The sequence below is a fragment of the Prosopis cineraria genome, unplaced genomic scaffold (assembly GCF_029017545.1).
Source record: "Prosopis cineraria cultivar Desert tree isolate PC_DT_omini unplaced genomic scaffold, ASM2901754v1 PC6, whole genome shotgun sequence".
Classification (NCBI taxonomy): Eukaryota; Viridiplantae; Streptophyta; class Magnoliopsida; order Fabales; family Fabaceae; genus Prosopis; species Prosopis cineraria.
In genome coordinates, this window is record NW_026555337.1 from 850,201 (window position 1) to 873,218 (window position 23,018).

General features: G+C 37.1%; 2 protein-coding genes across 9 annotated transcripts; both read left to right on the top strand.

Moving 5' to 3' along the window:
* Positions 1-682: 682 nt before the first annotated feature.
* LOC129313173 (DNA topoisomerase 6 subunit B) lies at positions 683-9,212 on the top strand. 6 transcript variants are annotated; one of them, XR_008593879.1, is made up of 19 exons: positions 683-1,411; positions 1,505-1,557; positions 1,861-1,958; positions 2,156-2,261; positions 2,552-2,689; positions 2,966-3,017; positions 3,123-3,187; positions 3,279-3,385; positions 3,493-3,595; positions 3,764-3,849; positions 3,929-4,125; positions 4,857-4,972; positions 5,090-5,175; positions 6,039-6,111; positions 6,620-6,711; positions 7,643-7,781; positions 7,883-7,975; positions 8,069-8,243; positions 8,846-8,984. XR_008593879.1 is itself a non-coding variant. In XM_054956128.1 (19 exons), the coding sequence occupies exons 1-19, from the start codon at positions 1,330-1,332 to the stop codon at positions 8,990-8,992; spliced, it is 1,998 nt and encodes a 665-aa protein (XP_054812103.1). In that variant the 5' UTR covers positions 708-1,329; the 3' UTR covers positions 8,993-9,212. The 6 variants fall into 6 exon arrangements, 4 of the variants coding, with proteins under 4 accessions (XP_054812103.1, XP_054812104.1, XP_054812102.1 ...); XR_008593878.1 differs by having other exon boundaries at positions 696-1,411; positions 7,871-7,975; XM_054956128.1 differs by having other exon boundaries at positions 708-1,411; positions 7,883-7,965; positions 8,846-9,212.
* A 633-nt stretch (positions 9,213-9,845) lies between these two features.
* LOC129313567 (uncharacterized protein YMR315W) lies at positions 9,846-22,212 on the top strand. 3 transcript variants are annotated; one of them, XM_054956800.1, is made up of 12 exons: positions 9,846-10,082; positions 11,594-11,734; positions 12,902-12,950; positions 13,180-13,197; positions 13,742-13,869; positions 13,957-14,070; positions 20,578-20,628; positions 20,701-20,789; positions 20,862-20,922; positions 21,036-21,110; positions 21,271-21,381; positions 21,933-22,212. In XM_054956800.1, exons 1-12 carry the CDS (start codon positions 9,957-9,959, stop codon positions 21,954-21,956), a joined length of 987 nt encoding a protein of 328 aa, XP_054812775.1. In that variant the 5' UTR covers positions 9,846-9,956; the 3' UTR covers positions 21,957-22,212. The 3 variants fall into 3 exon arrangements, with proteins under 3 accessions (XP_054812775.1, XP_054812773.1, XP_054812774.1); XM_054956798.1 differs by having other exon boundaries at positions 9,849-10,082; positions 21,887-22,212; XM_054956799.1 differs by having other exon boundaries at positions 9,850-10,082; positions 13,754-13,869; positions 21,887-22,212.
* Positions 22,213-23,018: the final 806 nt, after the last annotated feature.

Consider the following 23,018-nt stretch of genomic DNA (forward strand, 5'->3'; position numbering starts at 1 on the left):
CAACCCTAAATCCATGAAATTAAGGGTTAGACTTTATAAATGGGGGCACGATAAGGGTTAAACTTTCAAGACTAAGATTTTTGAGTCAGGAGCCCCAAACAATCTCTTGGAGTCCTATCCTTTTTAATTTGAGCTCATAAAAGGTTAGCTATTTAGAGTTGAACCAACTTTATGTTAGTTCTTTAGAGCTGAATCAGCCATTATTCTCATCCTCACTCATTTAAAATGTTGTCTTTATAATAAGTTCTAACGAGACTTTTTATATTTAAATTAGAATGAGTAGTCTAAATTTTAAGTTTTGGATTTAGAATTTTTTACAATTGCAACACCACGGAGAAAAGGCTAACTATAAATGTATTAGAGTTGGAATTAGATAGATTAGATCAAATACACCCATATCATAAAATATCATTAAACGGGATATGAAGGGCTTGTTTGGTTTCTATTACCATTTTTTATTTTTAAAAATTGTTTTGTGATATGGTTTTTAAAATTAATGTTTAAAACAAAATAAAATAAAAATTCATTTAGTTATGTCAATTAAAAAATAGTTTTAAAATTAAAAAATGAATTGACAATGATGATTGTAGACAATTAATAATGATGATTAATAGTAGAAATTAATTAAAGCAACTGTAATTTTTAATAATCAAATATATAATACGTAATATTTCAAAAACAATAAAAATAGCTTGTTTTTAAAAATAAAAAATGAAAGCAGTTTTAAAAATAATTAAAAAACATTTATCCAAATAAAATTTTAAAATTAAAAAACATAAAAAAAAACCCAAAAGCGTCTGCACATTGTAATAACGTGTCTTTAAATTAAAAAAAAAAAATGTGGTGCAATGGCCAAACAAGACTTGACCTACTAGTCAATGAGTGCTTGATAGAGTTAGTAAAGATTATTATTTATATTTTTTAAAGTGAGGGTTCGGATTTTAAAAAGTAACAGATGTAATAATTAATATAATTTTAAAGAGACCGTCTTATTGATACCTCGTTAATATTATAAGGTCTCCTCACGAATGTTTCTGAATTAGTTTTGGGGCGGACAATGAATTTAAAATATCGTATAATACCAGATGGTTTATTAAAAAAAAAAAAAAAACTCGACCTGCTAAGCTAAAAGTTGACGTAAAGGAAGGGTGATGGAGCGGCAAGGAGAGGTTGGGGCGGGAAAAGCTAGTACCGTCGTCTCTTGTCTTGCAACTTGCAAGAGCTAGCTTATTCCAATTTAGTCGATGACTGCTTTGAGTTTTGAATCCTCCGTTTCACTCAAGATCTAGTTAATTAAGGTTTCTAGGGTACCATTTTTGGGCACTTCAAATGGACAGCGAAAGCCCAGGCGAGGCGAACAAAACCAAGTCCAAGACCCCCCGAAAAACAAAGGAGAGCCTTCTGAAGCAGAGTATGTCTCCCTATCCATATCAGCGTTTCTTATCGCTGCATTCTTAACTTCTATCTTTCCTTTGACATTTTCTTCTGATTTTCTCTTTCCTAGAATCTCCGGCTGAGTTCTTCGCAGAGAACAAAAATATAGCTGGATTTGATAATGTAAGCATGATTTTGCATTTCCCTCTTTTCTTTTGTTAGGTTTTGCTCTGGATTATTTGCGGCGTCGTCAATTTCTCTGGATAAGTTGCTTTGTTTGACTATTAACATTAAACTTTGCTTCAAAAAAATAATAAAACGAAAAAAAATCGGCAGTGAAGACGATGATGCATTCCATGTCACCGGACAGACGCGCACACAACAGCGCAAGTGATTACGCTCTTTAATCTATATTTCGGTGGCGTTTTCGCGCGCTCGTTCTTGTATGTACATTCTTTTTCCTTATTGAAGTTATGTGGATTTCAGCCTGGAAAATGCCTATATACCACTGTCAGAGAGCTTGTTGAGAATTCCCTTGACTCAGCAGAATCTATATCTGAGCTTCCCGTTGTTGAAATAATTATGTAAGTATGCATTCCGTGCAAGCAGAAAAAATATTATGAACGTGTAGATTAATTGAGCAGGCTGACATGCATGTACTGATCACCTCCGTTCATATCGGCGCCAGTAAAATATGCATTCATAACACTGTCCCTTAGTTTTAAGCTATCTTCTTTTATGAATCCATAAACCATATGTCACATGGTCTCGGTTCTTGCAGTGAGGAGATAGGGAAAAGCAAATTTAATTCTTTGATTGGACTTGTTGACCGTGAACGGATTGATGCAGAATTATATGATGATTATGAAACTGACAAGGCTCGTGAGGTGTGTTTCCTCTTACTGTGAATTTCTTGTTACTTTCACTGTGTTAGATTAATACCATCGCCAAAAGTCAGAATTGTACTCTATTTTCGGGCAGGATTTGATTTTCTATTAGATTTTCAAATTTTGATTGCATAACGCCATATCCATGCTTTGCTTCTGGTGTCTTGTTTTACACACATTATTTGTATCGATTGGGTGGACTAAGAAGCTGTTCATTTGTTTATGGCTGTTGATTTTACCTTGAAGGCTCTTCGTATTCGTTCAGTTTTGTGCTATACTTTTCCATGCAGAAACGGTTAGCGAAGGAGGCTCGTGCTCAAGAAATACAAACAAAGAATGCTGCCCTTCGAAAGAAAGTGAAAGAGCCTGTAGCTTCGAAGGGAATTAAGGGTCGAGGTGAGGCTTCTTTTTACAGGGTTACATGCAAGGTATGTACGGTTATTATCCTAAGATTTCTTTTGTGGTACTGTGTTAATGTCATGATTTATTATCTATATGCTAGTGCCTGTTTGGATACCTTTTAAAATCTATTTTGAAGCCTAATATCATAGTTTTGTGAGAAATATATCCAAACACCTCTCTCGTTGATAAATCTATTTAATATCCTTTCGAATTCCAATTTGAGTTTCTTAACGGTTATTTCCTCATTAATATCTTTCCTGCAATTGACTTAAAGACGGACTCACGCCAGAAACTTATTGCAGGATAATGGAAAAGGAATGCCACATGATGACATCCCAAATATGTTTGGCCGGGGTCTGTCAGTTGCTTCCCAAGTCAATTGCTGTGAAAATAAGTTGTCTAGGCACTAGATTTTTTTATACTACTTTGAGAATGCTTTCAACATACCTATTCATGCAGTTCTTTCTGGGACAAAATATGGCTTAAAGCAGACGCGAGGAAAATTTGGTCTTGGTGCAAAGATGGTATTGGCGATATGCTATATGTATATTTGGGTAGTTGACATGTCCTGGTTGTCTTTATTGGTATGTGTTACTGTATTATTCATATTTGCAGGCTCTAATATGGTCTAAAATGAGCACTGGGCTTCCTATTGAAATCTTGTCATCAATGAGAAACCAAAGTTATACTTCGTTTTGCAGGCTGGATATAGACATTCATCGGTATGATTTTAAGTTTTCGCAATCTATCATTAAAGTGAAAAAGTTATTAAAAATCACTTTATATTTCAACTCCCCCTCAGCATAATAGAAAATGCTTTAATTTTCAGGAACATTCCACATGTGCATTTACATGAAAAACAGGAGAGCAAAGATCGCTGGCATGGAGCTGAAATTCAAGTGGTCATAGAGGGAAACTGGACAACTTATCGTGTATGTAATACTTAGTTGGGACAAAATTTAGTTATTTAACTGCAGATTTTAGATATTATTTAACATTTCAGATTTCCAAATTATATTTTATCATGCTGATGTATTTTACTTGGGGGACCATTGATAGTGTTGATCTGTACATATAAGCTCCTTCCTTTTCATTTGCAGTCAAAAATATTGCATTACATGAGACAAATGGCCGTTATCACTCCTTACGCACAGTTTCTATTTAAATTTGTGTCCGATGCACCTGAGTATGTCTGTCTCTGGTAAGATTTTCTCGCCAGTTACAACTATGCACTATTATCTCATACTAGGTCTTCTCTTGGGCAGCAAGAATGTCACTATAAGGTTTGCTCGGAGAACAGATGTAATGCCACCGGTTCCTCTGGAGACAAAGCATCATCCATCATCTGTTGATCTGCTTCTAATTAAACGACTTATTGCTGAAACTTCAAAGCAGAACCTTTTGCAGTTTCTGCAGCATGAATTTGTGAACATTAGCAAATCCTATGCTGAAAGATTGATAGGTAAAAAAAAGTTGGGATCTTAAGGCACAAGTTCATAGATCTTTATGCTTCCTGCTTATTTATAGTGCTTGTTCCTCGCTTTAATTTGGTAAGGCAGGGAATCAATCTGTGCAGTCTCAGAATGTGATAGATCTCTGATGGTTATTGAATTTCCTGGAATATTATGTTCTATGGAATAAATGAAAATAATTAAAGTACTCTATCTTATTAAGCAGAAGAACACCAATTTATCCATTCATGCATATTGTGCCATCTTTTATATTCTTTCACTTCATATCATCTATTGTAAATTGTGTAGAATGTTGCCATTTGGTTAGCTATCGTTTGGTATTGTCTTCTTAGACTCAGTTTTGCTCCCCTGTTTTGTCTATTTAAATTCACAACAACCATACAATATCTATAAAACTATAATATCTCTCATGTTTCACCTAATTTGATGATATTGAGCGGTGGGAGTGACTAAAAGCATGTTCATTAACATGAATTGCCTTTACTTGTAATTGATTGACAACAAGTTGCATCCTTTATGGCAACTTTGCATTTTTTTTTTTTGTGGGTAACTGAGGCTCATAAAAGATGCTTTTGTATTTTGGGTTTCTGTCAATAGTTCGTTGTACCCGAGATCAGATGTATTTAGAGCATATGTTCATTTAGTCACTTGATTTTTGATCGTGAATGATACAGATGCTCATTACTTGAGCTATTTTCTATTCTCTCTATCTCCAAACCAGGTGAGATGGGTCCTGATTTTAGCCTAAAAATGGCTGTGAAGTCTTTAACTTCTCAGCAGATAGTACGCATCCATCAGTTGCTTCGTCAAGCTAAGTTTGATGATCCCAGTGGTGATGTAAGTTATTTAGTCTGTAACACAAACCATATGTTGTGTTATGCCTTTTCCTTAATTTATCTCATACTCCTTACTAGTGTGATTTGACAATGGCATTGTGGTAAACATGCGTTTCAGTGTCTTAGTCCTGCTGGTGAATACAATCTTCGCCTGGGAATCATAAAAGAGCTGCACCCGGACATGGTTGCAACCTATTCAGGCAGGTTGTGATTTTAGTGTCAAAGTTTTGCCAGAACTATCTTTTATTTCTTCCTATAAGTATTTTTATCTGTAATTGACATAATTTTGATCCTTGTGGATGAATGGTATTTAACTTGCTCGCTGTGTCTATTTCCATTGTTGACAATCCTAAAAGAAACAAGGATGCTGTTTGGCCACATGTCTCCACTTGGGATTCTTAATCTTAGTTTTGTGCTTTTGATAGAGCTGGTGATTCCCAAAAGATTTTCCTGTCATTTCCTAAGGCTTACAGTAGACAATCTAGGCAGCGAGGTGATTTAAAGAAGACTAAGACCAGTGGTCAAGAGGTTTATTTGAAGGTTTATAACTGTAAGATTCAAATAATAAAAGAAAAGTCAGGTTAGGTGCAGCCTAGGGTATGGGTAGTGTCAGCAGGGGTAATGACTACTTTTTGACTCTTTAAATATGTACTTCCGTGATGAGGGATGAGGAGGGACTATTGGAGAATTGTGGTCAAGTGAGGAGAGTTCTGGCCTCTCGAATGCCAGATTAGGGGTGGAGAAGATTATCTTTTCTTCATCATTTTATCTTTCTACTTCAGCTTGTGTTTGTGAGGGACCAATGTCCGTGTTGCTGCTTAGAGGGTATAGTTTATGTTGTTTCATGCTCTGTAATTGCCATTTCAGTGTAATTTCAGTCTTTATTTTGATTGTAATCCCACTCTATTGTTCAGCAATAGTAATTGTTAGTTACATTTACAGTGTATTTTCTGGTTTTGCTTATTTTTAAGCTTAATAGAGTAGAGGGTTCCATCAGCTTTCCTTTTCTAGCAGTAAACGATTCCTGTTCCCCAAAAACTAATTTTCTATTCTTGCTACTTGCACAGTGCCCAAGTATTTGAAGGCCACCCATTCATTGTTGAAGCTGGGGTTAGTGTAGGCGGAAAAGATGTCAAGCAAGTAAATTCCCTTCTGCAAATATTTATATCTTGAAAATAATGTTGAAATTATTTTTCTTAACAGTTCTTTTCTGTAAGTATAAATGGTATTATAATAAGCAAAGATAAGAAGAGTCAAGGTCAATGATTACTTTAATACCTGTTATCAAGGTTTCTTTTCTGGTGGATTGGTAAAGGGCTCATTTTATCTCGAAAGAGTAAATGCTGGGACTGTTTGTGGTAAATATATTGCAAAGCGACTAACCACAAATTCTTTGGTTGCTCTTTTCATGAATGTTCTATGCTTACTTTTATAACATAAACTGGAATTAAGCCAACTAGGTGTGTGCCTACTTTTCATGGCTTATGAGTAGTGTTGCTTCTTATGGATTTTATATTATATATAATATAGATATAGATATATAGATATATTCATTAAAGAAGTATCAAGTGCTTGTTAGAGAGTGATGTTTTATTCTCTTCTCATATAGTAGATCATCAGTCATGAAATTAATACTTCGTGTTTCTAGGGTCTGAATATATTTCGATTTGCAAATAGGATTCCCTTGCTTTTTGAGCAAGGTGCTGATGTTGTCACCAGGACTGCAATGAAGAGAATCAAGTAAGTGTAAACAAAAGCAAATTGTGCTTTTGTTAATTTATTTTGTTATTTTAGGAGGGAACAACAACAAACCCTGTCTCACTTAGTTAGGTTAGCTACATGGATCACATGACAACATTGTGTTCTATCAGCAACCAATTCTTTAGATATGTCATTCCTCCAAAAATTTTGATTGATAACTTCCTCGAGTGTCTTTCTTGGTCCTCTATATTTTCTTATTGGGCTAAAGACAATCTGCTCAACTGTCATATTGACGATTTTATTGCCCTCCTTACACATGTACCAACCACCTTGAATGATTTTCTATCATTTTCTTCGTGATAAATTTCATGCCAACTTTTCCTCATATATAATCATTACAGATCTTATCTTTTCTTGTATGACCCCACATCCACCTTAAATGCTCATCTTTGCAACCCTAGTTTTTTAGCTCTTGTTATCCCCTCAAATATATCTTGTAGTTTTATTATAATATCGTTGTTAAGGCTCATTTGAGACTTAGAAAATCATAGAATAAATGACAACGAAAAAAAGTTTTTGAAGATGAGAAATATCCTCGTGCTCTTATTGTTTATTGGGAAGGGCATATTAAATAGTGCAGAAAGGATGAAAATAGGATCCCTTTCCATGCTTGTAATCAAATGGACTACAAGAAATTTTAATAAAACAAATCACGTGCTTCTCTCATCAATGGATCAGGAGTTCAACTCCCGCTGTTCCCTCTCTTAGTTAAAATTATATTTGTGTTTCATCTGCCATACTCCAAGCTCAGAGGGCCTCATTTGACGGGTGTATTATATATATATATAAGGTGCAATAGACATATTAATTAAACTGATAATGGGCTTTCACTTTATTTTTAGTTTTAACTTAGTTGAAGTCATTTTTGTCAATCACTTGGTATAGAAAATCTTATTGAATATCTTTTCAGCTGGAGCAGTTACAAAATCAACCAGATGCAAGATAAGATTGGTGTTTTCGTAAGTGTTGTGAGCACAAAAATTCCCTTCAAAGGGACTGGAAAGGAATACATTGGAGATGACATAACTGAGATTGCTTCTGCTGTTAAGGTTGGAAGCTTATGAACTAGGATTTCAGTTAATAACTAGGTTTATAATAATAAGATGTAAGCTGTAAGCTAACTATACCATCTATTTAGTATGCTATTCAGCAGTGTTGCGTCCAATTAAAATCCAAGATAGTGAAAAAGATGCAGGCTCGAGAGCAGCAGGAGAGGAAACGAAATCTAAGCAAGTATGCTGATGTATTTTTCGTCTCTCAGAATTGCAGGAATCAATTGATTGATGCTTTACTTTATTTTTGTTTGAAATGAAAAGTAATTTCTAGAAATTGGCAGGTACATTCCAGATGCTACTGGTGCAGTCTACAATATTTTGAAAGAAATGGCGCAGTTACATGCATCAAAGAAAAGTCGTCTCACTGATGGCAATATGGAACTTCTGAGAAAAGTATCTACTGGTTTAATTACTAAAGAAACATTGAGTGAAAAGCTTGCTAAACATGTTGAACAGGTATGTTACTTAGTGAAACGTATGCCGAAAAATAAAAGCTTCATTTCAAATTACAAACCAAAGGGTATCTTGGGCCTTGGGTAGATGAAAATTGTGCGTGGATGTCATGTGCTGAGGAAACAGCTATGAGGGGTTATTTTACGAGCTATAAAAGTGGCCAGAATTTAGATCAGAGAACTTGTTATAAAAAATTGGGGTCAACTTTGATCAAATTTATTGGGAAGTAAATAGATATGTTGATTTCTTAACTCATTGGTGACCATATGATACTTTTAATATTATGATTTTTGATGTTCCACTATATGAATGTAAAAACTTCATGGTTTTAGATATGATTAGATCTTAATTTTTTTGTACAGTTTTGTTGTGGCCTTATAACCAAAAAAAAAAAAAGGCCTTAGTTATATTTATGCGTGATAGAGGAACCTTCGTGGATGACTGGGAAAGATACGACTACGTGCACAACACCATTTGGATCCTTAAGTAGTACTGCTTTGGGATTTTTATTCTCTCATAATTAGGAATGAAAGAAAAAAGGAACGGGGTGTGGCTCCGGGGGAAGGCGCTCGAATTTTACAACTTCGTTTATATGGTGGATGCAGGTGGACTATGAAATGGCATTGGAGTATGCCACTCAAAGTGGAGTTAGCGAGGAACCCAGGGAAGCAATATATATTCAGTCCCTTGAAGCTGAAAATAAGACGATTGACTTGCGTGCTCCGTTATTTGTCTTCAGAGTCATTCAATAACACAAGCAAAAGAAGACTTGATTTGCCAAGTTTCAAGTTTAAACTTGTATCATAGTATTATAGTACAAGGAGGAACAATTCTTGTAACTTCACATTTTTAAGCAAACGCAATGAATTTAGTAGCGTTTATTAGTTTGCTGGTCAAGCTACCAATAATAATTTGGACACCACGATTTTCAAGAATTTATTTACGAGGCATACAATATTTTTCAATTTTTAATATGACTTGATTTGTTTTCTTGTATAATTTTTGGTGGTCTTACATTAACGATAGTGTTATTCCGGACTTTTTGTCCCAAACAAAATGTTCCTAAGTGCTCTATGGACTGGACTGTTTGTAGCAAGCTTGTGGTTAACTATTGTTAAATCAAGCCTTTGATCTTAAGAGGTCTATCTTTTTGGTTTTCCCATTCTATTTCACCATAGAGGTCTATCTTTCAAACTACTGTTGTTATAATTTCCTTTTCTTATCTCATGTGATACACTAGACGATGAGACGGATGAGCTATATGGGTTTGGCATGATGTACTTATTAAATGACATTGTTACATTGTCCAGCTCATTTAATTGGTAAATAGCTGATCCATAGAAGTTGACGGGAACTTCAATTCATCGGAATTTTAAATGTGATTTGTTAAACTTCCTGTTAAGCGGATTTGTTCTTGTCAGGTTGAGCTCCAATCCAATTAGTGACATATTGTTCAGGCCCTAACAGATTCATGACTGTTGGCGCAAGTTTCTTTTTCTTATGCGGGTAATTTATTAAAAAAAAAAAAAAACACGCCCGTCTCTCAGTCAGCATCATCCCCCACACGCCTGAATAAACTTATAAAAGCTATGCCAAATCTTTGTGGCAAATTGAAAAAAAAAAAAAAAAAAGCCTACGCCAAATCTGAAGGAGCGCGGCGAGATTTAAATTTTTATTTACAGAATTGTTGGATCATTTCATATCTTCCAATCGGAAATGGCGACAAAGCCACTGCAGATCGCCATTTTGGGCGCTGGTACGTTTGTAAGGACTCAGTACATTCCCAGACTCTCTGAGATCTCTGGTCTCGTTCTTGTAAAAGCCATCTGGAGCCGTACCGAGGTACTGCTTTTCTTTAAAACAGAAATGCTCGATTCTCACTAAAACTTGTACTAATTGAAACAAGAATTGAAGTTCTAGCTGCGCTTAATTTTCTTGTACAACCAACATTTCTCACAAATTTTGATTCAGAGTGAAACGTTGTTCAGCTATCATACTAATAGTGTAGCACGCAGCAAAATCCTTTGTTACTCTGTTTCCATTATATTTACTTCCTGTTCTGCAAAACAACAATATTATGGGCGGGCTAGCTCTGGAATTTGTTTGACGACCAAAGCTGGTCGATTTTCCATTGCCGACAAAGGAGGGAAAACTATGGTTTTATTTCTGAAACTAGTTTGTCATTCGGTCATCCCATAAAACCATTTGATCTGAAGCTGGACTTGACCGGAAGAGTACAAGTTGGGAAGCTTTATGCCAATCTTTTGTTTCTATTTGAAATTTTAGACTAATGAAGTTGTTTATTCGTGGACACAAGAACAGGAACACGTATTTAATTTTCGTCATCTTTTCCATTTTCATGAACTATACATGCGATGAACCTAGTAGAAATTTTTCTGTGATTGGACAAGAAAATTCTTCTCCGTTAATACTTTAATAGGAGGGTAAGAATGATTTTTTCCCCTTTTAATATTGTATAATAATCAATGGTGTTAAAATTTGATTAATGTAAAACTAATAATTTGATAGACTCTACTTTGCTGGAAAAACCTACAACAGGAAATATAGGAAAATACAAGAAAAGGGAAAGCATCTTTCTATGGGGCAGAATGTTGACCTTGCTCTCCTTACTCTTAAGGAGAAAGCTAGGCAGAATTAGCATTGACTTAGGATGGTTTTAGGTCTGCCTTAGTAGACAGTGGTGTGGGAAACTGTGCAAGTTGCTTTTGGGTTATAGTAGTCGCTAATGTCATTTGGAGGGGGTAATACTTTTATATTTGGCAAGAGGAGAGACTGGCTCTTGAAAACCAAAGAACATGCTTAGTTAGCATTGCAGTGCTCTTGTTGTTCTTGTTTTGTAGTTGTTGTTTGAGTATTTTGGTTGTAACAGGGAATAGGGTTTGTTCTAAATCAGTGAAGTGCCCTTGAAACACTGATTTTCCTTTTGGAGATATTAATATCAAACCTCAGCATTTCCCTTGATCTGTTGGTTGTGTTATTGTTATATTTCTGCATTTTTTTTACCTGCTGAACAGCAGGGTTACATCATAATTACTCTAACATATTCTGGAAAGTATTTTCATGAGTATTTTCCCCTTTCCCACAGCTCACCTTGAATCTAAGCTCATAAAAATATCTTTTCAGGAACCTTTTTAATACCATAATCGACCTTGAGGGTTCATGTTGTAACCTTTATTTTATTTTTCCCTGTAAGTAAAACATATTTGTTTTCTTTCTCTTAAATGTCTGCATAAAGATAATTTTGAACTTCTTTTGAGACCTGCAAAAAGCCAGTCAGAGAGGGAGGTTACCAGTAAAGTAATCTTCTTATTATGGTGCCCTTTTCTTCACAGGAATCGGCAAGAGGTGCAGTAGAAATAGCTCAGAAACATTTTCCTGGGTTGGAATGTAGGTGGGGAGATGGGGGTCTTGATGAGATCATCAAAGATGTATCAATTACTGCAGTTGCTGTGGTATTGGCTGGACAAACTCAGGTTTCCCTCCCACCCTTGGTTTCTCTCATCTATTTATGTAAATTCACATATAGATCATAAAAAGAATTGGCATTCGTGAATGGCTACTGGACAGATGGATTCTAGATCTAGATGTATGATCTGCTATGCATTCTTGTGTTCAGGAACATGGCTCATATTTGTGGATTAGGTGTCTTCGTAATTTAACTGTTAGAAGCTGCTTCTTGAAATTCCAGATGCAGCTCCCTGAAATTTTATGAATTGTAGCCACTATTAAGTTACTATTCTTGCAGACTGAGACTGTACAGCATCTTATGAAAGGATTTGAAATTCCTGCAATGGATGCCCACCAATGTTTTAATTATGAAAGTTGAAATGAATAATTTGGGGTCAATAACTGAAATTAGCATTGTGGGCCATGAATGACTCTATCTAGCGCAACTTATTTTTTTAATTGCATCATTAAATTTTTGAACATCTAGCACCTAGGGCAACCTCAGTTGGTAAATGTGGGGTGGGGTGTGGGTTGAAGTTAAGGGTTTATACCTATAAAAGAAAAAAGTTTCCAAACATCTAACAGCACTCAAGCATTTTCATTTTTCTTTAGCATGCGAGTATTATTTACTGGCATTATGCTCATTTAAGCTTCCTCCCTATATTATCTTTAGCATGAGAATTAAACATGAAAAGAAACTGTGCTTCCTTATCTGCCATATCTTTGTGAAGTTGCTATGAAATATTATCTACTCTTGAATGCTAATTGTTCATTTTCTGCAATAGAACCAAATTTGATGAAGTTTGGCTACGAATAACCATGTTCAAACTTATTGATGGCTAGGTATGGGTCAATATGGAATAATTAGACCTGAATGACCTTTTTTTTTTTTGGGGGGGGGGGGGGGAGCTTGAATTCTTAAAAAGTCACAATTTGTATTCAGTTGTTTTCTTACAAAATATGTGCATGTGTCTCGGTGACATTACAAGGCAACTATCTGTTCCTGATTATTCGTGTGCTTTGAGATCCAAATCTGGTGAAGCTACATGAGAAAAAACTGCGGCAAAACTTATTGATGGATATTGATCCAAGAAGTCAAATATAGAATAGTTGGACAAGTTGGATTTATTTTGCCTGAATTCTGCTGGACTTACAATTTTTTGAGTTATTTCTCACACAATCAATTTATGAAGGTTGACATGTCACTGAGGATGCTAAGGGCTGGAAAACATGTACTTCAAGGTAATGATTGTTTTAAAAGTAAAGTATTTCTACATGGTTGATTTGCCAGTTTCTCTCTTTCAGAGAAAAATGTTAGTTGAGTATGCAAACCACTTGCCTAGCCACTTCACTGTATTCTAATGCGCTGATATCTGATGATAATTTTATTTAAATAATTCTATCAATTGATTAAAATTTCATGTTTCTTTGGAAATGTTATTTGCATGGGACGAATTTGGTGGATCTGAAGAGAAACCAGCGGCAGCTTGTAAGTAGCATTTCATGATAGCTTTTATACAGTCATATAAAATTGAGCGTTATGTTTGTCCCATGCTAAATCTACTTTTATTTCCTTTTTATTGTCTTCCTAAACTAAATGTAGATTATAGACATGCCATTATTTTTTCTTGACTAAAAACATTGAATATTTGTTTCAGCTGTCTAGCAGTAGTTGGAGAGGAAATATGGAAGAATACTATTATTTACTGACAATAAAAAAAATCAAGGAATAATTCAAAAGCGAGAGAGAAATACAGTGATGCATTGTTGAATGTCTCAGTCATCCCTATTTACATTTAGGAGTCAAATATCTGGTTGAAAATCAAGCTGGAGAACAAAATTTTGGCATTGCGAACTTCAATTTTAGTTGATACTCACTTCCATCCCTCACTGTAGAATGGAAATTGTTGACTATCTTGTTTCATTAGTCTTGTAAGATTTGTTAGTACATATTATTTTCATCTTCAGTAAAGAATATAAACATGACGTCAATATTTTTACATGCTTTATGAAATTCATAAGCTTAAGCACAGTTAAAATTGCAGGTTCAAGTGAGTTGGAAACTGCAATACATAACTACAAATCTTTTTCTCTCGATGTTCCTAGCAATTTAATTTGGGCTGTGGCTGAAAATTACCGGTTTGAGCCTGGATTTGTGGAGGTATTTGTTGCTGGAACATTGAAGATCTTCACTTGTGAATCTGGAGCCCCAATCTCTTTTTTCTTTTCTTTTCTTTCATTTTTTTAGAGCAAGAAACTAGTTGCTGAAATTGGGAAAATGATGAGCGTCCAAGTTATCATAGAAGGATCAATGAACAGTTCAAATCCTTACTTCTCAAGTTCTTGGAGACGAAATTTCAAGGTACATGCTGTTATGAAATTGCATACGCTGTATACTTTTAATTCAGGAGAGTCCTTGTCATGCAACTTGATGAAGTATGATAGAGACTTGGTAGTATGGGATACCAAGTCCCACATTGAGTAGTATGGGATGCTCAATGGGGTATATAAGTGGGTTAGTTCTCCCACTTCAACAGCTAGCTTTTGAGGTAGGGTTCCCCATCCTACTTAGGTACCTATCAATTGGCATCCGAGCAGTGCAATCCTTGGACCAAGGACCATTTAAGTGGAAGATATGGCAGAGGGAGTACATTATGCTGATCCAGAAGTACAAGAGCTAAAGGAGACGGTAGGTGTTTTGTCAAAAGACATGACCTTAATGAAAGACATGATGCAGAAGATGCAAGGAACATTGGATCAATTAATGGAAAAGCAAAAACGGGCGCTTGACAACCACGAACAAGAGCAACCCAGCCATGAAGAAACTATTGGAAGTACAGGAGACCATGAGAAAGAAGGAGGGAAGTACAGAAAACTTGAGTTACCCATTTTCGATGGGGAGGACCCCATTGGCTGGCTGTTTCGAGTGGAGAGGTACTTTAGAATAAACTCAGTGGCCGAAACAGAACGAATGGACGCAGCAACTGTCTGTTTGGAAGGAAAAGCTCTGAATTGGTATCAATGGGTTGAAACCAGAGCCCTTGTCCGAATGTGGTCTGAGTTTAAGAGTGAGCTATTGTGCCGGTTTCATCCATCACAAATGGGGGACGAGTACGAGATGATGCTAGCCGTGAAGCAAGAAGGCTCTACACGTGAATACGTGGAAGAGTTTGAGCAAGTATCAGCCATGGTGAATGACGCGTCGGAGGCTTGCTTGGTCGGAGCATTCAGAACTGGGTTGAAGCCGGAAGTCCGAGCCGAGCTGAAGCTAACGACCGCAGCAACTCTACTGGAGATCATGGAGATGTCGATTAGGGTGGATGAGAGGAATCAGATGGTTGAAAAGGCCAAAGACTCACATGCTTCCCGGGCCCAACGTCTTCCAAGTGGGCCTAGAAATGATTCAGCCCAAACCTCTTACACAAGGGTAACCCATGTACATGAGCCCAGAAAATACATGCACACTCCCCTAATGCTTGCGAATTTAGGAGCCCAGAAATGGACAGAGACAAAGACGACTGACTCGAGAGTGGGAAGTAACGCGCCTGGACCAGCATCGACTCGACTGGGAGGACGAACTCAACGACTTTCTGATGCAGAATTGGCTAGACGACGAGAGCTTGGCTTGTGCTTCAAATGTGCTGAGAAGTTCGGGCCTAATCACGTCTGCAAGAACAGAAATATGCAAGTTATGTTGCTGGAATTATAAACTGAAAAGGGGGCCGAAAACCATGAACCAGTGGAGATTGAGGATAGTGAAGAGGTGGAAGACTACACTACTAGGATGGAGTTATCACTAAACTCCATTGTTGGATTTGGAGGAAATCATACGATGAAGGTGCGTGGGGAACTAGAAAAGGCTGAAATTGTGATCTTAATTGACAGTGGGGCCACTCATAACTTCATCGCTGAAGACTTAATCAGTAGAGCCAAAATCCCAGTAGCGGAAATTGCTGTTTACTCGATCACTGTTAGGGACGGGTTCAGTTTTAGAGGGAAGCAACGCTGTAGTGACCTCAAGCTGCAAGTACAAGGTTTGAACATTATTCAAACTTTCTATCCTTTTCCACTCAGTGGCGTGGACGTCGTTCTAGGTGTCGAGTGGTTAAAATCATTGGGAGAAGTGAGGGTAAATTGGGGACAACTGACTATGAAGATTGGTAAGAAGAGTAACAAGGTATGTTTACGAGGTGATCCAACTTTAACCAAGACTTTGGTTTCTTTTAAATCACTTATGCGATCCATTCAGAAGAAGGGAGAAGGGTACATGATTGAATATAGTGGGATAAGAACCGAAGAAGCAACACCTGTAACTCCAGAATTGGCACCTGAAATTCAGAACCTCTTAGATCAATTCTTTGCAGTTTGCCAACCCTTTGAAGGGTTACCACCAACTCGTTCTCATGATCATGCAATAGCCATCAAACCCGGAGAGCATCCCCCTAACATAAGACCTTATCGGTACCCTCATGCTCAAAAAAATGAAATCGAGAAAATGGTGAAAGATATGTTGAAGGCGGGTATCATTCAGCCTAGTCAAAGTCCCTACTCTAGCCCAGTCTTGTTAGTCAGAAAAAAAAAAAGATGGGAGTTGGAGATTCTGTGTGGATTATAGAGCCTTGAATAAAATCATGGTGCCGGATAAGTTTCCCATACCAGCTATTGATGAATTGTTGGATGAATTGAAAGGAGCTGCCATGTTCACCAAGCTGGATTTGAAATCTGGATATCATCAGATCAGAATTATGGCTGGAGATGAACCGAAAACAGCATTTAGAACCCATGAGGGACATTATGAATTCAAGGTAATACCCTTTGGTCTAACCAATGCTCCTTCCACCTTCCAATCTTTAATGAATGAGATATTTCGTGAGCATCTACGAAAATTTGTGCTTGTGTTTTTTGATGATATACTTATTTACAGCCATGACTTGACAACTCACTTGAAACATTTGAAAGTTGTTTTGTCTATTCTAAAAGAAAACCAGCTAGTGATTAACCTTAAGAAATGTACTTTTGCCCAACCAAGAATTGAATATCTTGGCCATATTATTTCTAAGGAGGGGGTGTAAGCAGATCCCAGCAAAATTGAGAGTATGGTGCAATGGCCAAAACCCAAGAATGTGAAATCCTTAAGAGGTTTTCTAGGGTTGACGGGGTATTATATACGATTTGTCAAGAATTATGGGAAAATAGCCAGCCCTCTTACTGATTTACTCAAAAAAGATGCATTTAAATGGACTCCAAAAGCTGAAGAGGCATTCCAAAACCTCAAGACAGCCATGACTTCTCTCCCAGTGCTAGCCATGCCTGATTTTTTTGCCCTGTTCGAGTTGGAAACAGACGCTTTTGGGTCTGGGATAGGAGCGGTGCTGATGCAAAATGGCCACCCAGTGGCATTTTACAGTCAAAAACTCTCTAACCGGGCTCAACAATGCTCCGTTTATGAGAGGGAACTTATGGCCATTGTTATGGCTGTCAAAAAATGGCGGCATTACCTATGGGGGCAGAAATTTGTCATCCGAACAGATCAAAAAGCCTTGAAGTATTTGCTGGAGCAGAGAATTGTCGAAGAGAGTTAGCAGCACTGGGTCACCAAACTGATGGGATTCAAGTTTGAGATAGTCTACAAACTGGGCAAGGAAAATCGTGCAGCAGATGCACTCTCCAGAAAAGAAGAAAATCTGGAGCTGCATGGATTTTCCCTGTGGTAACATGATGACCTTGAAGAGTGGGAGAAAGAAGTGCAAGTCGACCCTAAGTTGCATAATATAATGCAACAAGTCATCACCAGACCAGGGAGTTTGGAGGGGTACAGCCTGGTGAAGGGTTGTTTACACTACAAGGGACGATTGGTGCTACCAAAGAAGTCTACTAGAATTCCCCTACTAATGAAGGAATTTCATGATTCGCCAACAGGGGGTCATTCGGGTTATTTGCGCACTTACAAGAGGCTCTCCGCTGTGGTGTATTGGGAGGGCATGAAAAAAGATATACAATTGTATGTTTCTCATTGTGACGTGTGCCAAAAAAACAAGTATCAAGCTTTAACCCCGGCTGGACTGTTGCAACCCTTGCCAATTCCTCAACAAGTTTAGGAGGATATTAGCATAGATTTCATCATGGGACTTCCAAAATCCAAAAGATATGATGTCATTCTTGTTGTTGTTGATAGATTGAGAAAATATGCCCACTTCTTGGCTTTGGCACACCTATTTACAGCAAAAGAGGTAGCTGACAGATTTGTCAATGACATTGTAAAATTGCATGGGTTTCCAAAAACCATTGTATCAGATAGAGATAGGGTGTTTGTTAGCCAGTTTTGGAAAGAATTGTTTAAGCAAGCCGGCACTCAACTTTGTCTTAGCTCCGCTTACCACCCAGAATCCAATGGCCAAACAGAAGTTTTAAATCAGGGCTTGGAAACTTATTTGCATTGCTTCACCAATGAGAAACCAACTCAATGGGTGCAATGGTTGCCTTGGGCAGAGTATTGGTACAACACCTCTTATCATGGAGCTGCCGGCATGACACCTTTTAAAGTAGTGTATGGGAGAGACCCTCCTACTTTCTTTAAAATGAATGATGAACCATCAGGTATTGAAGCTGTCAACGAACAAATTCAGTCCCGCAATTGCATTATTGCCATCTTAAAGGACAACCTCACTTTGGCACAAAAAAAATGAAGGAGCAAGCAAACAAACACAGAAGAGATGTGCAGCTGGACATTGGTGATTTGGTTTATGTCAAGCTCAGACCCTACAGGTTGAGATCCTTAGCTAAAAGGCTCAATGAGAAGCTCAGACCGCGTTTCTATGGACCATTTAAAGTCATAGAGCAAGTCAGGAAAGTTGCATACAAGCTGGAACTCCCTCTTACAGCTCGCATACATCCAGTTTTCCACATTTCTCAACTCAAAAACTCAGTTTGTTCGGCTATTGTCACTCCTACAATACCACCAGCCCTTTCTGCAGAATTAGAGTTACAGGTGCAACCTCAAGACATATGCAAAGTTCGGAAGCTTATGACAGGCCAGCTGGAGGTTCTAGTGAAATGGAAAGACTTGCCCGAGTTTGAGAACTCATGGGAGACAGCTGACACCATCTCCCAACAATTTCCAGATTTTCCCCTTGAGGACAAGGTGAAACTCTTAGAGGAGGGTAATGATGTAACCTTGAGATATGGTCAGACTTACAAGAGGAGATCTAGGGGCAAGTGGGTGGAGAAAAGAAATGCCCAATGGATCAAAGTTAATATCCTTAGGGTCCAGAAATTAAGGATTAAGTCATGATGTATGGTAAGGTGGCTTAGATTCAGTCTAGATACGTGGGTCACCTTTTTGCTTTCTTATTTTGTTGTGCTGTTTTGGGGAGCACTCAAGAATGTTGTGAGAAGCTAGTCAGAAGGAAGGAGAGTGCTGGTCTCTCAAACACTAGTGAGAGGTTGTGTTCTTATTGCTGTGTTATTTCTTTTGTTGTAATTTTCATCCATAAGGAATAGGGTTTTTGGCCAGAATCAGTGAGTTTCTCTTTTGTAACATTGATTCGGTTTCTAAGTCTAATATCAAAAACCTCAGAATTTCCCTCATTTATTTCCTTCTTGCATTTAAGTTCTGTTGAAAGTAATTAATATAGAGCAGGGCTCTATCAATTGGTATCAGAGCCTTGTTGTCAGCAGTTCCGGAAAGGGCTACCCGCAGAGGGTTCTGACTGGAAGGAGACCGAGTTAAATGCTGTGGAGTGTAGCCATCAGGATGTCGGCTTTCCATGGGGGGCCAATTGATAGAGACTTGGTAGTATGGGATACCAAGTCCCACATTGAGTAGTATGAGATGCTCAATGGGGTATATAAGTGGGTTGGTTCTCCCACTTCAACAGCTAGCTTTTGAGGTAGGGTTCCCCATCCTACTTAGGTACCTATCAAAATATAAGAATTAATGTATTTTGAAGAAACCTCTTATAGGAAGAAACCTAGGCTAGTAGCTTATTATCATTGTATGTTGCTTGTAAGAAACCTATCTAGGAAGAAGTAAGTTACTTTTGTGTTATTTTAATACTTTTGTAAAGAGGGAAATCTGAACATTAGCTTTATCTAGCCAAGTTATTAAGGTTTCCTTAGTAGGTAAGAAAGTTTAGTTTAAATAGATTAGGCTTTGCCCTTGTAAAGGGACACTTGATGAATGAAATATTGTGGTTGAGTCTTTGAATCCCTTCCTCTCTCCCTGTACGTCTGTCTCTCTCCCTGACTCTCCCCTATTCTGTTCTTCATCTTCTTCATTTCTCTCTCTTTATTTCTGGTTTTCTCTATTCTCTCCCTCTGTCCAGCACTGTGCAAGTGTTGTGAGTGTGTTACATCACAACTGTACTCTGGAATCTTGATCACTTCAATAAACTGTACCTTTGACTGCTATTATGTGATGCCTAACAGTCACATAGTTGACGGTATGATAGTAATGATTAGGATTGAGATCCAGTAATGATTAGGATTGAGATCCATTTCCTTTATCTCAAGTGTCAATTTAGTATATACCATAACTCATTAAGTAGGGAGAAATTCTTTCCCACTTAACTTTTTGTGGCTGCAAGCGATTGTAGAAAAATCAAGGGAATTCATTGTTGCTTGCTCTTGTAATTAGTGCATCAGATTATTCCTGTGTAATCTTATTAAACTAAGTGGTATTCCTGAAGCGAAGTGGTATTCTTTTTTTCAGCATATGGCATGACTCACTAAGTAAGGAGAAATTGGTTCCTACTTAACTCTTTCTGAGGCTGTTCTAGATTAGAGAAAATTATTGGAATTTGTTGTTGCCTGCTCTTTTTATTAGCATATCGGATTATTATTGAAGTGGGTATTATTTTTTCCCTGGCAGGGAGGTTTCATTCTTGATATGGGCGTGCATTATGTAGCGGGATTGAGAATGGTAATCTCAAAAATTTTATTTTACGAAACTCTGCATAAATACGATTATTATTGTCTGCCATATTGTCTGCAGCTTGTTGGCTGTGAGGTACTTTCAGTTTCAGCTATGACATCTCACGTGGATGCGACCTTACCTCCACCAGACAATATATCATGTGTTTTGTAAGTCTCTATTTCATGTTGTTAGCTTTACCTGATACAACTGGAAATCTAAGATCTAGCATGTTGTGCCAGTCATCTGGAGAATGGATGTTCAGGAGTATTTGTAATGGTTGTCTCCTCAAGATCGCCCAAGGCATGTGTTAAACGATAATTCATCTCGCATGCACACAAATGAGAGACACTAGATATGCCCGTCATGAGAACATGTAATCTTCTAACAAAATGCAGTTTATTTAATGCCTTTAGATATTATGGAGAGTTGTTGGCATCAACGGAACTGTGCAAATTGAGCGTGGATTTCAAGGACGACACGGCTACCTGGTATGCCTGCAGAGTTACCTTTAGTTTTGGTAACTGGATTTCATGAAAAATTAAAATCTTCGAGCATGATCTGTCTCGTCATCTAGATTGAAGTTGCAAATTATTTTTTGTCTAGGTCGTCAGCTATCTTCATTGATTTCATTTCATAATGATATGACAGATTACATTTTATGGTACTGATGGGCAAAGCAAAAGCTCATTCTTCCCATTCAGTGGAGTGACTGAAGAATTTAAAGCTTTTATAAGTGATGTTTCTCGGAGCACCCTTAAGGTAATTTGGATTCTCACCAATGCTTCCACCTTCCCAAATTTGGATTCTTATTTCTAGTGTTTCATTTTTCCTAATAATTTTAGCAAGACATTTGAGATTCTATTGATTCTATATTCTCCGCTAAATGTTATCGGCTATCAAGGATGGTTGGCAATAACTTTTTTAGATTACTACACAACAACTTAAAGTTTCTTTATGATCCTAGAATAGGATTTTCTTTTTTTTATGCAATGTTTTAGTGGATAAAAAAGTGTTTTTTAAAAAGGAAATGATCAATACATCTATCTCCTTTTCTTTTTAGATGCATTCTCCTTTTCCTTTCTAGAAAATACTTTTTCGAATATCAAACATGCACTTAGTTATGTCAACATTCCTGGACAGTTGATTCAGGCAACTTCATTGTTCATGATTCCATGCACGTATGTAATCAATAATGTTTTATTTATTTATTTTTAAATCCTTAGCAAGGAGCGATAGTTTAGTCTGATTTATTTCGTTTACGTAGAAGGAAAATCAGTTTGAAGCTGAACCCCGCCTCTCTTTCATCGAAGGTGCCAGAGATGTTGGTGTCTTAGAGGCTATGCTTGAATCCGGAGCAAGGCAGGGTGCACTTGTTCATGTGAAAAAGTTCTGAGATTATCAAAATGGAATTCTTTTGACCGGTCGAACGATACAAGTTTCTGCCAATTTATTATGTGCCGGTTTTGAACGTTTGAGCTTAGAAAAAGCAATATAGATGAATAGACTGGTGTTAGCTGTTGAATTTACTCGGAACACTATGATTGGATGAAAAGTTGGATGATGTTATTTATATTATAACATATTTGGAGAGTTGGCTGTTGATAAACGCCTTAAAGGCATCATCCAAGTTACTAGTATATCACTGACTTAATAGGGCAATATGAATTACTATTGTATATTTTCAAATAAAATTAAATTCATATACTTGACAAAATAGATAAAACAAATGTCCCACAAACTTGGAATATCATTAACAGGTTTAACAAGCAAGGCCCTCCCAGCATCTTAGAAAAATATGCTTCCATCCCTGTACGTTGCTATCGCAAATGAAAAAACCTTGATTGTTAAAATAATAAATCCGCTTCTATCCCTGTAGTTTGTTGTTATTTTTATTTTCTTACATTATTTTTAAAAAGAGAAAAGTCAACCTCTTGGTGGCCGGTGCGATTGCAAGGGACACTGCCAGTCAGTAATTTTCGCTTAGATTAATGTTTGAATCTTCCAGTATAATTTTCAAAATTTGAATATTTCAGTATGAAATCTTTCGTATAACATGCAGCCATTTTCCGACCAAAAAAAAAAAGAACTGTTTTTAACATTACGGGGAATAATAATGCGGCTTTTTTACCAGAGACTTTGAAGTTGCCACTTTGTGGTCTTACACTTAGAGTTGTGTAGCTAGTGGGCCGGCCTAGCTCGAAGGATTGCCTGGAGCCCGTCCTATTTTCTTCAAAACAGATTGGCCCAGCCCATACCCATGCACAACTCATTTTGGCCCATTCTGAAACGAGTTGGTCTAATCTGGGCATGTTCAAATATGTTGGCATCGTTCTTTTTCATGAATGCCCCTTTTTAAAGAAAAAATGGGAAGGAGTTGAAAAAAAAAAAAAAGAAGA

Excerpts from the sequence above, each read along its gene's own strand:
- LOC129313173 (XM_054956127.1), top strand. The coding sequence starts at position 1,330 with ATGGACAGCGAAAGCCCAGGCGAGGCGAACAAAACCAAGTCCAAGACC. Across the intron at positions 3,386-3,492 it reads CTGGATATAGACATTCATCG|GAACATTCCACATGTGCATT; the intron begins GTATGATTTTAA and ends TTTAATTTTCAG. Across the intron at positions 8,244-8,845 it reads TTGCTAAACATGTTGAACAG|GTGGACTATGAAATGGCATT; the intron begins GTATGTTACTTA and ends TGGTGGATGCAG.
- LOC129313567 (XM_054956798.1), top strand. The coding sequence starts at position 9,957 with ATGGCGACAAAGCCACTGCAGATCGCCATTTTGGGCGCTGGTACGTTT. Across the intron at positions 11,735-12,901 it reads TATTGGCTGGACAAACTCAG|GTTGACATGTCACTGAGGAT; the intron begins GTTTCCCTCCCA and ends CAATTTATGAAG. Across the intron at positions 21,111-21,270 it reads AAGGACGACACGGCTACCTG|ATTACATTTTATGGTACTGA; the intron begins GTATGCCTGCAG and ends ATGATATGACAG.